Genomic DNA, 13,506 nt, shown 5'->3' on the forward strand with positions numbered 1-13,506 from the left:
TACAAAGGATCACTGTCACAAGTTCAATATCACTGAGGTACTCTATTCAAACTCACTGGAGTAGCATCACCATCACCATACAGACTGCAATGACTCGAAGATATAGGACACCATCACCCGGGGAAACTAAGGGGAAGTAAATGCAGGCCTGGATAAACTCAACCCCATCCCAAAAATAAGTTTCTAGACTTCTGTTATTTACCTGTTCTTTTATTGTAGAAAAGACATGTTCCAAAGCAGACAACTGCTGTGATCAGAAAAGTCAAAACGACTGTGAGAAGTATTCCTGACCTGCTAGTTAGCTTGGAGCCTATAAAGACAGAAAGTCGACCAGGTGTTATGGATTATTTGCTGTGGTTTCTCTGAGCTGAATGTTACTTGCAATCAAAAAGCAGAATCTTAAACTTTGTTACACCATAGTATAAAGCATTGTTTCTAATGTGACTACACAAACACGTCATGTAAAGTGCTATAAAGTGCTATGGGATGACTTGAAAGAGATGTGTATTATATAAATACAGTTGACCTTTCTGTGGAAGGTATTAAAGGTTAAGAAAACTGAGACTTAAAATAACTAGTGCTGGAAACTGCACTCACATTTCTGAAGTTCAATATTTAACATCATTTGCTTGTAAAGAAGCAAAAGTGGCTTCTTAAGATATCCCAGCTGTTGTGATTCATGTTGTGACCAGGAGATTGATGGCAATCTACCTCACAATTATTTTGTCACTTTTGATGCCTGATTCACCACTTTAAGAAGCTCTTGGTACCTGGTAGTTCTCCAAAAAACATACAAACTTGCAGTCATCTATTATTAACAAGGGCTAGGGAGGCACCAGGAAGATACAAGCGATTCAGAACTAAATTACTTTTTCTGTGGCAGACATGTAATCCAAGATTTGATCAATGTAGATGCTAAGGGTATGATGTTGATAATTTTCCAGATACGTTCACTTGGTAATGGAACTCTGGTGCCTGGGAATTCTATTGATTTCCATATTTATACAGAGTAAGTGAATAGGTATCCACTATAGCAGTATTCATGTACAAATTTGAGAGTCCCCGAGTCATGGTTCTAGCAAAGTTCACCTAAACTCTCTGAAAGAAAAGAAGAATTTCATTTATATGGTCCTTTTCATGTCATTTCTAGAATATTCCAAAGCATTTTACAGCCAATGAAATACCTTTGAATTTAATTCATATGTAGGAAACAGGACTGACAATTTCAACACAGCAAGCTTCTTCAAACAGCAACATGGTAAGGTTGTTTTGGTACTGTTGGTACTTATGAAGGAGGCATGAACATTACCAAGTCACCAAGAAACATTGAGATCTTCTTTAAAAGAGTGTAATGGGATTTTTGGAGAATAAACCTCACCTTAACTTAATACCTCATTTGAAAGATGACTCTTCCGGAAATGCATCCCGCTCTAGAGAGAGCATGTCCAACATCCTACATGAACATCCCACATGTCATTTGGGTCAGAGGCTCTTGCACATTAAGGGTTTAGTAGTGTCAGAGAGCTGATTGATCAAAAGACTTATCGATTAATTATTTACTGAGTATAGCTTTGAAAACTGTCCGGTGCTAACAGTAAATGACTGTTTTCTTGTATATTTTGCCAATGGAACAGTAGAATTAATTTAGAAACCCCGTGATTCAGATATGGTATTAATATTCACAGTGAAATACGGTTATAACACTACTGCTTTGTTGTTCTACACATTTCTGATGAAGTCAGTTCAACGTTTGCCAGTTTTTCTATTGTAATATTTTGTGAACATTTTCCAAATAAACAACAAAAACTTACTTTAAATGAAACACAGCAAATTATATAACAGTGCTAACAAATTGGAGTAATTTTAAGGAACTGACGTTTACAAGTACATGGGACTTGATAACGTCTGTTCCTTACAATGACCCCTCTGTAATGTGGCGCAGTTACATAAAATTCAAATCAGGTTTCCCAAAGTAAAAATAAACAGGACATGAGAAAAATGATACCATTCTCCTTTATTATAACTCACCCTTTATGGTCAAACGAACAACTTTTTGTTGTGGTGTTTTTAAAGCTTCATGACTGACTTCACAGATATAAAAAGATCCGTCATCTGTTTGGTTGCCTTTGATGATTAGGAATGAAATCAGATTAAATGTCCCGTCTTGATTTTGTTGAGGTATTCCTGAAACCGCTTGGGAAGTAATATCAACTTGGTGTCCACTGTCTTTTGAGCCACTTTTTAACCAAGTGACAGAATGGTTCTCTGGATAAAAGTTTTGCATCTCACAAATAATTGCTTTATCTTCACCTGGTTCAATAGTAATATTTATGGTGTTTACCAAAACTGCAGGAGGTGCTACAAAGATAAAAGAAGCAGGATAAATATTGTATTCCCTTTATAACCTTTCCAAATCTTCTGCTCCCTCAAAGGCATCTGCTAGTTACTTTCAGTAGAATTTAAAGGATGATACTCATTAATTCAAAGACAGCTACATATTAGGTTAATTATAGAGTCAATGCCTTCTCTTTATACTTTACAATTAGTGATTAGTCATATTGAAAATATTGCGTTCAGTCCTTTTGATGGAAGTAAAGGGGAAGCAACATTGGAAAAGAAAATGGTAAAGAAATACTCAAGCCATCAGTTAAATTTACGTCGTTCAAAGGTGCCAGTCATGACTCTAGATTTCACCACTAGAACTATGTCCTCGCCTAAACACAAAGGAAATTATGACCAAGTTAAGGACATTGAATTTCTTTAGGATAAAGATATTTTCAGCTGTTGACTTTCTCCGCTGGGAATGAGACCACTAATTAGCAATCAGATGGGAGCAAAAATTTTGTCTTGACAGTTTAGAATGCACTTTAGGATGCTGGGAATAAACTAAATTCTTCCACTTCATTTTACTACTCAGCATGTGTGCATTTCACTTTTCGTTACCAACGGAAAAGTCAAAAGGAATTACACAGATACAAATAAATTACAGTCAATATCTTTCATAATATTTGCTCTTGTTTCAGTGTTACAAAGCCGAAATTATAATTCTATCTGTACCTGTAATTATCACTTGCACAAATCAATTCAAATGTCAGAAATTAAATTTGCTGCAAGATCAACAACATTTATTTTGTTCAGAAAACATTAGATGTGATGATACCTTCATGGCCAACTGACACTGCAATTTACTGCATTTCTTCAAATCAATGCAACCAGGCTTGGATTTCATTGGTTAACCACTGCCTTCCTTCAGTACAGTGATCTTTTCTGAAGCGTGCTACGATTTCCTCCACATGAATTCTCAAGGGATACTATCACAATTGATTGAGCCCACAAATGGGGATTATTTTTGTTTTGCGGTTCCGTCTTTTATTATGGCTACCTTCTTAATTTTAAAAAATCATGTCAATGTCTTCTATCTGGCAAACCTACACCTGTGTCAAACTTTCTTCTAAATTACTAGGTTTATTATGTAAAAGTAGGAGCAACCAAAGTGAACAAATTTTGCCCAGAAGAATTTTCTTTTCAGCTCAAGTTCAACACTAATCTGATTCTCTTGAGGGTTTCCTCTCAACGGGCCCAATAATATACTTTAAGTCCAAGCTCTTCCATATCGACAACCTTATAAGCAGGAAATAAATCTATGATACACTACTAAATATACAATAATGTAAAAGCTCAGACCATTTTTAATGGTATGTGGTATTTTGTACTATAAATAATACTGCTCCAAACCAAAATCCAGTCATAAATACATAAATCATATCTTATTTTAAAATAAAATACAAAAATTTGGGTTTTAATAGCATCAATATCAATGGAGACTGACTTTCATTTGATTAAATTTTGAGAGATGTCAGATGAACAGACATCTGGCAGATAGAACATGGTTAGATGTCAATTGAATTTCTCTAAGTCACTTTTCCAAGCATTCCTGTCATCATGTGGGCAAACTTTCTTGTGCTAGAGTACATCTTTCCTCTAAAATCCATCCTTATTATCTCTTTGAACTAGAAAGTAGGCTGGTAGGTAGGTTCAAGTTACACATAACTATAACCAGCAGAAAGCCATTTTGTTTAAATCAAATTCTATGTGAAAAAAAGAACTTTGCTGTACCAGGTCAATACTTCTGTAATCATGATACTATAAAGGACAATAGCATGGCCCTGGTAATGTGTTCACTCTTCTTACTTCCTCAGATGACATTATCTCATTACAGAAGATAGCTCAGACTGGACATCCGATGTGATGGAAATTTCAGGTGCAACCCTTTGCCCTGTATTGGAGCATCATTGAATAGTAACATCCCTCCTTTTATGCCATAAATAATTCTGCTCCAAACCAGTTCATGCCAAAGCTAGTGTTTTCCAATATGAACTAAGCAGAATTTAAAATAGCTTGTCTCAAGGAGAAATTCAACCTGTTGCAATGCATTAAAAATACTGTATTATAGCATGACATCTTTACTTTTAACTATTAATTGTATCTGGATCTCAAAATGTGATCGGGGTCATGGATAATTCCCAATTGGTTCCAGCTGTCAGGCAGAGATGATTTTTAAAATATTAACTTGGATTGGATCAAATTCAAAGAGTGGTGAGTATAACCTTTCTCGACAAACATTATGTCAAAATCCCTAGAACTTGGCCTTTTTCATCTTCTCTGCAGGGTTTGTTTTCCAGTTTACATCATTTTACAAATCCATCTTCAGACTGTTTATTGTCTTATCCATCAGAACTATTTCAAATTATAAAAAGTTTTTATTCCTCCATCCCCCAACGAGTGGCAAACTATTGCTGTTCAGCTATAAATTTGAACTTTTTTTTTCCCTTTCTTCTATTCACTGAATCTATCAGCCATCCAAATGTCACCAGCTTATCTTCTATAGCCCAAATTCAGTTGGAGAGTGTGAAGACATCTTCCAAGCTCCCTATTTAAAGGGATAAAATCAATTCCACAACTCCAACATTGTGCTATTTTCAATTATTTCCCCCTACTTCATAACACGAAGCTTTAGCTTAAGTTTGTATAAAAAAAAGGGTGCATTTTAATCAAATTTCAAACATGGTTTTGATTTTTCTCCTGTTACAGAAAGTGAGCAGTGAGGTAGCATCCAAACAAGTTCTGGAACTTCATTTCTCTCATCTATCTGTGGGTATATGAAAAATTATGAGAATGGACTCAAATCATAAACAGGTTTCATATTTAGTTTAATCAATTGACACAAACTTTTAAGCTTCCTTTTTTATAATTTTAAATTCACAATATTTGGATCTATATACTGTTCTTACTAAAGTTAACTGGGATTTTATATCTATCATTAACATTTCCAGTTTCAAACTTCCAACACAATTTTTAACAGATTACATTTCAGGTATTATCCCTGAATAATTACTCACCTGTAACTGACAAAGTGACTCTCCCCACCTTTTTATCAGAAAATATTGTAACAGTGCAGGAGTATGATCCAATGTCACTAATAGTAACATTTTTTAGGAGTAAAGAAGCATTTCCTTTGCTTATTTCATTTAAGGAGAGACTTGATCCAGGTCTGTAGCTTTCATATTCCCCAAAATCGAACAGACAAATAGCCTTTTCATTATCTCCTGTTCTCTGGTTCCATTCAATCACAATGTACTTCAAGTCAAACTCGGTGGTGTGAGAAAATAAGCAATTTAGCAGGACTTCTTCACCAATCGTGGCATTGAAAACTGCTGGGCTGACTTCCACATCCAGGGTAGCTATATTAAAAAGATGCAAATGCAAAATGAAGGAAGTTTCAAAACATGTCAGTTCATCAGCCCTGACAAACGTCTGCTCTTTTTCTTTCCACAGATGCTGCCTGACTTGCTCAGTGTGTCCACCATATTCTGTTTCTTATTTCAGATTTCCATCTTTAGTTTTTGATTTGCAATAAATCACTAATTGGAAAAATTTTGTTGGTTAGTAAAATTCTATAGAAAAAAACTAAATTCCTATCAACCTTTTGTCTAGGAAATACAAAATGGTTGCAGTGGGATTGGGGACACCAAGTCCTGGGAGCTTCGCCTTATGTTAGGAAGGTGTAAAACTTGTTTTGTGATTATTGACATCATGAGATGCTGGGAAACATCAGATGCCATAGTACAGATCACAATGGAAGTGTCTGATTCAATTTGCAATTGACACAAATTCAGCTGAAAGTGCTGACTTTGAGTTACATTGATTTTAAATCATTTACTGCTGAAGAATCCCATACAGTCCAATTTCAAAGCAGTCATGGTTTCTTTTGATAAGTTCCTGTTTTATTTGGTTCAAACATATTTGATTAGTTCCTTTTTCTAAAAAATGAAAAAAATTAACAGTACTGCCACATTTGGAAAGCCTGATTCCAGCCCCACCCTGCCACTACCCACTATCTTCAAAAGGCTACATTTTTGCAAATGATTAGGAGAGAACAGACCTTCACAATATAGATTGTGCATATTAGAAATTTAAACAGAAATCACATTTGTTGTTACTGGATAATGTTGTTCTGCTTAACTACCTACTGCAAAATCTATGACAATTGAATTCTGCTGCTTACTTATTTGTGTACTGTTTAATAATGTTATTCAGCTATCTTGAACAAGGCCCAAATAGCATTCCTTCTCCAGAAGGATTGGAACAGTTCAAGAAACTGGCTGACTATCATCTTCAAGGACAATTAGGGATGGGTAATATATCCACAGATTAGAAAAAATGATGACTCATAATGCAAGTCTTCCCCAGGTTACGGCAGGGTCCCGTTCCTGTGAACTATTTGTAACCCAGACAGTTCACAAGTTGGAGATGCAGCCACAAACAGAGTTCCCAGGCAGCAGAAGATGCTTGCAGTCTCATAGCAGTCAGCAAATCCATCCCTCTGGTCTCCTAGACGCTCAATCATATGTATGGGCTGTATATAAGTCACCTGGGTTGGACCTATAAAACCGGAATCTGAAGCAAAATGTTGCAGGTTTCTGATTGAGTCATACAGATCCCTAACCTTTGGATAGGTTTGCCTTAATATTTATTGAAACAGCAAATCTTCTAAATCTTCTTATAGGGCTGGCGATCTTCAAACCTCCAGGAATGACTGTGAAATGGACCCGACTCCTGGCCCCAAAAGGAAACAACCAGCAAGGCCAAGGATGGGCCCGTCCATGTGGAAGCCTTCGCAGGGTGAAGAGACAATCCCACGGAGCCCCCATCACTGAGAACCGACTCCCGGACTACAGTGGAGCTCCCAACATTGGGATCCAATTAACCGGAGTGCCCAACACTGAGGGCCGACCTGCAGAGGCTGAGTCCCGAGGCCCGACCCGATGAGGCCCGACACAGAGGTCCCTCTGGATCAGAAGCCCGACCCTATGGAGCACCCAGGGCCAAGTCCCAATGCTGAAGCCCCCCTAGATGCCCCCAATTGCCTGCTGGGGCAGCCCACTCCTCTTTAGGACCTTTGGACCTGTATGGAATCAACAACTTACCTTACAAGCCAGCTGAACCCACTCCAGGTCTTCCAAGCTTACCTCCCAGTCCAGGTGAATCCGCTCCAGGTTTTCCAAGTCTGTTCACTGGCAGTCAATTGCCTTCCAGTCCAGGGGAATCCACTCCAGGTCTTCAAAGTCTGGCCGGAAGAAATTACTTACCATCCAGTCCGGGGGAATCCACTCCAGGTCTTCCAGATCGGTCCTTAAGCAATCACTTACCAGGTGGCTCCACTCCAGGACCGAAGAGTCACCGCCACTTACCTCAGAAGCGTGGTAAGAGGGCTGGGCTCCAGGTAAGACTGAAACAATGTGGATACAAGACACCCCTCCCAAAAGCATACTACTAGCTAACATTCAGGACATTGAGAACAAAGTTGATCTAAGGGCAAGACTGACCTACCAAAGAGAACTGAGGGACTGCTGTGTGCTATGTCTCACCGAAATGTGGCTTACAGCGCATAGCATCCTTGGGCAAAGTTAGAGGCAGAGGGGTCTGCTTCTTAATCAATAAATTGCAGTGCTCAGACGTGACGGTCCAGGCAAGTTCCTGCTCACCCAGCCTGGAATATCTAACGGTGAGGTGTCGACCATTCTACCTGCCAAGGAAATTTGTTTCAGCTATCCTGATGGCAGTCTACATCTCACCCCAGAGGGACATGAAGCCTGCACCCAATGCGCTACCGTATTCTCCGTGGTCAACAACCTCAAGACAGGATACCCTGAGGCCCTCTTCATTATTGCAGGTGACTTCAACCAGGCCAACCTCAAGAGCGAGGCCTGACCCAGGCCCTAAAGTACTACCAGCATGAGTCCTGCTCCACCAGGCGCCCTAACACCCTTAACCATTGCTATACAACCATCAGAGATGCCTTCTAAGACACCCTTCACCCTCACTTTGGGAAATCAGACCACCAGGCTGTGCTCCTTCTCCCTGCACACAAACAGAAACTGAAACGGGAGGATCCAGTACAGAGAGTTGTGCAGTACTGGTCTGAGGAAACAAATGAGTTTCTACGCACTGCTTTGAGTCAGTGGACTGGTCCGTGTTCAAAGACTCATCTGCCAACCTAGATGAGTATGTCACCATCATCACAGACTTTATCAGCAAGTATGTTGAGGGCTGTGTACCAAAGAGGACAATATGGGTGTTCCCAAACCGGAAACCATGGATAAACCGGGAGATCCACTCCCTGCCGAAGTCAAGGACTGCCGCACACAAAACTGGTGATCCTGACCTGTACAAGAAATCGAGATATGACCTCAGGAAAGCTATCAGGAATGCCTAGAGACAATACCGACTGTAAGGAGTTTGTACATTCTCCCCATGTCTGTGTGGGTTTCCTCCGGGTGCTCCGGTTTCCTCGCACATTCCAAAGGCGTACAGGTTAGGAAGTTGTGGACATGCTATGTTGGCCCGGAAGCGTGCCAACACTTGCTGGCTGCCCCCCCAAATCACTACGGAAAAAGATGTATTTCACTGTGTGTTTCGATGTACAAGTGACTAATAAAGATCTCTCTAAAAAAAATCTCAAGAGTCCCAGACCAGCCGTCAGTTATGGCAGGGCTTACAAACTATAACAGGCTACAAAATGAAGTCGGGCAGCATAGTTAATAACAACGCATCCCTTCCTGATGAGCTTAACGCATTCTATGTATGTTTTGAACAGAAGGGGATTGTCACTACTCACTCTGACAGCCTCCAATGCAACTGAACCCGTGGTCACTGTCGAGGACATAAGATTAGTCTTCCAGAGAGTGAACATGAGGAAAGCATCTGGCCCAGATGGTGTCCCTGACTGAGTGCTCAGATCTTGTGCTGATCAGCTGGCAGGAGTATTTGTGGACATATTTAACCTCTCCCTGCTTCAATCTCAGGTTCCCACCTGTTTTAAGACGACCACTATTATCCCAGTACCGAAGAAAAGCAAGGTAACATGCCTCAATGACTACTGACCAGTGGCTCTGACATCCACCATCATGAAGTGCTTTGAGAGGCTGGTCATGGCATGCATCAACTTCAGCCTCTCAGACAACCTCCGCCCACTGCAATTCACCTATCGCCAAAACAGGTCTATAGCAGATGCCATCTCCCTGGCCCTACACTCAGCTCTGGAACATCTGGACAGTAAAGACACATACGCTAGACTATTGTTTATTGACTACAGCTCTGCCTTCAATACTATAATTCCAAGCAAACTCATCACCAAACTCCAAGACCTGGGACTCAACACCTCCCTCTGTAACTGGACTTTCTGACCAACAGACTGCAATCAGTGAGGATAGGCAGCAATACCTCCAGCACAATTATTCTCAACACTGGTGCCCCACAAGGCTGTGTCCTCAGCCCTCTACTCTACTCCCTATACACTCACAACTGTGCAGCCAGATTCTGCTCTAACTCCATCTACAAGTTTGCAGATGATACCACCGTTGTAGGCTGTATCTCAAACAGCGATGAGTCGGAGTACAGGAAGGAGATAGAGAGCTTAGTGGAACAGTGTCATGACAACAATCTTACCCTCAATTGTCAACAAAAGAGCTGGTCATTGACTTCAGGAAAGGGGGCGGTGTACATGCACCTGTCTACATCAACGGTGCTGAGGTCGAGAAGGTTGTGAGCTTCAAGTTCCTTGGAGTGAACGTCACCAATAGCCTGTCCTGGTCCAATCACGTAGACGCCACGGTCAAGAAAGCTCACCAGCACCTCTACTTCCTCAGGAGGCTAAAGAAATTTGGTATGTCCCCTTTGACACTCACCAACTTTTATCTTTGCACCAAAGAAAGCATCCTATCTGGAATGCATCACAGGTTGGTATGGCAACTGCTCTGCCCAGGACCGCAAGAAACTGCAGAGAGTTGTGGACACAGCCCAGCGCATCGCAGAAACCAGCCTCCCCTCTATGGACTCTGTCACTACCTCTCGCTGCCTTGGTGAAGTAGCCAGAATAATCAAAGAACCAACCAAGCTGGGTTATTCGCTCTTCTCTCCTCTCCCATCAAGAAGATACAGGAGCCTGAGGGCACATACCACTAGGCTCAAGGACAGCTTCTATCCCACTGTGATAAGACTATTGAATGGTTCCCTTATATGATGAGATGGACTCCTGACCTCACAGTCTACCTTGTTGTGACCTTGCACCTTATTGTCTACCTGCACTGCACTTCCTCTGTAGCTGTGACACTTTACTCAGTACAGGTAAAAACAATAACAGTACAATCTCAATGCACTCTGTACTAATTCAATGTAACTGCACTGTGTAATGAATTGACCTCTTTGATCAGTATGCAAGACAAGTTTTTCACTGCACCTCAGTACAAGTGACAATAATAAACCAATACCAATCTGACTGTACCATAACAGGTTAATTAAAGTCTATTATTTAAGTAACTTCCCTGTTCTCTCCTTCCCTTCCAATCTCTTCACAGAAGAAATGATGACGGTGATCTGGTAATCAGGAGAATACCAGAGTGTAGATTTTTCCTTTCACATTAAGACAAGATATCTTTACTAGTCACATGTACATCGAAACACACAGTGAAATGCATCTTTTTGCATCGAGTGTTCTGGGGGCAGTCTGCAAGTGTCGACACGCTTCTGGCACCAAGATAGCAAGCCCACAACTTCCTAACCTGTCTTTGGAATGTGGGAGGAAACTGGGGCACCCAGAGGAAACCCACACAGACACAGGGAGAACGTACAAACTCCTTACAGACAGTGGCTGGAATTGAACCTGGGTCACTGGCGCTGTAATAGCATTATGCTAACCTCTACACTACCCAAAATTGACAAGATTAATAGTGTAACTCTTCAGCTTTAATGGAGAAAATTCCGGGTCCAACATACACATCCTTTGCTGGAAAATTTGTTAAAGAACTACATTTCTTCATTAGCAGCACTTAACATATTTACTGGAGATCTCCACTTACCCACTGAAGAGAGAATGTAAAATATCATCAGGTTAACCAGAAAGCAATTCATTGCCCCTCTTAGTTTGAAAGCTATTTGTTAAAGTAAAAGAAATGTATACGGTTTCATGTCAATAAGGAAGTAGTTTGGGAAACTGAAAGTGAAAGTAAAAGTAAACATTCAAAAATCTCTGGAAAATTAAAGGGGCAGTATCTTCAATATATGCATGGCAAGATTATATATATGTGAGAAGATATGATTTAATTGAACAATGATTTATCTATTTCATTGTATTTTATTAATGAGGTTGCCAAATGCCATGAAAATTGAGGTCTTTTAAATTAGAAACATTACCACATAGAAGAGGAAGAAAGAACCACTTCAATTCAAATCAAAAAAACAAGTAGGCCAGAACAACTCATTACAAAAGCTTTAAATCCAGAATGGTCAAAATAAACAATAGGTTTGACAAGACATGTTATAAAGAGGCAGGCTTTACAAGTAAATTAAGGCTGGAAAGGGAGAAACTTCCTTAAAGTCAGCCCATGAAAAGGCAGTTGAAAGACATGAATGGACAAATACTTGGTGGAATGCAAACAGGAAAAATTGGCAGGAAACAGAAGTTAGCTGAGGCAGTGTCAGGTGAAAGCTGAACAGTTTGGGGGGGGGGGGTGGGGGAGAAACAGTTGGGGTGACACAGTGGTGCAGCTGGTAGAGCTACTGCCTCACAATGCCAGAGATCCTCAGGTCCTGTCTGTGTGGAGTTCACACGTTCTCCCTGTGACTGCGTGGGCTTCTTCTAGGTGCTCAGGTTTCATCCTGCATCCCAAAGATGTGTAGGTTGGTAGGTTAATTGGCCACTGCAAATTGCTTTGTGTGTAGGTGGCAGAATCTGTGGGAGTTGATAAGAATGTAGGGATATAAAAAGTTGGATTAATATAGGATCAGTGTAAATGGATGGTTGATGATTGGTATATACTCAATGAGCTGAAGAACCTGTTCCTGTATCTCAAAATGACTCTATAAAAAGGTTTGAGCAGAGAATGTGCGAATTTTTAAAGGATCACAATTTTCATGCAGTGTTGATAACCCTAGTGAGGAAATATGGAAAAGCTGTCAAGTACTCTCCATTCACTAGCAGCCAACATTCCTGTCTACATAAGGAGGAAAAACAGTTGATTCTCTCAAACTAATTATTACTTTGAAACTGGAAATCCTCCAGTCCGTAGATTGCTAACCTCTAATTCTGGGTCTCGTGACCAGAGTCAGTGTAGTTACCTCAAATAATTTCATCAAATATCCACAAAAGAATGAGCACACAGTGTATTACGTGGGAGGCCGGTGATGGAATGGTAAGAATACAAGTCGGCCATCTGACCTTTGATTAATTTTTGTTTTGAATGAACTCATTGATTTGAGTCTCCACATCCCTCTGGGGTAGAGAATTCCAAAGATTTACCTCCTTCTGAATGAAATGTTTCCTAATCTCAGTCCTAAATGGTTTACATCTTATTCTCAACTCTGCACACTGGTGCTAGAATTCTCAGTCAGAGCAAACCTTCTCCCTGCATTTAGCCTGCTAAACCTTTCAAGAATTTTGTATGGTTTGATGAGATCTCTTCTCATTCTTCTGAACTCCATATAATATAGTGCCAGTCCACGCAATCTCTCCTCATGACAAACTTATCATCCCTGGAACCATTCTAGTGAATCTATGCTGCATTCCTTCCGTGGCAAGAATATCCTTTCTTAGGCAAGGCCACAAAAACTATACCCAATACTCCATGTGGGGTTTCAGCAAGGTCCTTGTATTTACAATTAGGTTTTCTTACTCCTCTAATCATACCCTCCTTATAAAGGCTAACATAATATTTGTTCTTCTAAATGTTTGGTGTACCTGTATGTTGGCCTTCAGTGAATTATGTGCAAGCACACCAAAGTCCCTTTGAACGTGACCCAATTTCTCACCACATAATGCTCTGCCTGTTACGTTCACCTAAATGGATCATCTCACATTTTTGCACATTATATTCCATCCCACCTGGTTTATTATCCTCAGTAAACTTGGAAATGTAATGTTTGGACCCCTCAGCCAATTCATTGATATAG

General features: G+C 40.2%; 1 protein-coding gene across 1 annotated transcript in view; it reads right to left on the reverse strand.

Annotated features, from left to right (window-relative positions):
• LOC127577525 (NLR family CARD domain-containing protein 3-like) overlaps window positions 1-11,537 on the reverse strand; it is a 35,452-nt gene extending 23,915 nt beyond the window's left edge. The window contains exons 1-4 of the mRNA XM_052028770.1: window positions 11,418-11,537; window positions 5,400-5,741; window positions 2,029-2,358; window positions 203-310 (exon numbers count right to left, since the gene is read on the reverse strand). Coding sequence (XP_051884730.1) covers window positions 203-310; window positions 2,029-2,358; window positions 5,400-5,741; window positions 11,418-11,469 — 832 coding nt within the window. The 5' untranslated portion in view covers window positions 11,470-11,537. The remainder of the gene's footprint in view (window positions 1-202; window positions 311-2,028; window positions 2,359-5,399; window positions 5,742-11,417) is intronic.
• Window positions 11,538-13,506: the final 1,969 nt, after the last annotated feature.

The sequence above is a fragment of the Pristis pectinata genome, chromosome 13 (assembly GCF_009764475.1).
Source record: "Pristis pectinata isolate sPriPec2 chromosome 13, sPriPec2.1.pri, whole genome shotgun sequence".
NCBI lineage: Eukaryota > Metazoa > Chordata > Chondrichthyes > Rhinopristiformes > Pristidae > Pristis > Pristis pectinata.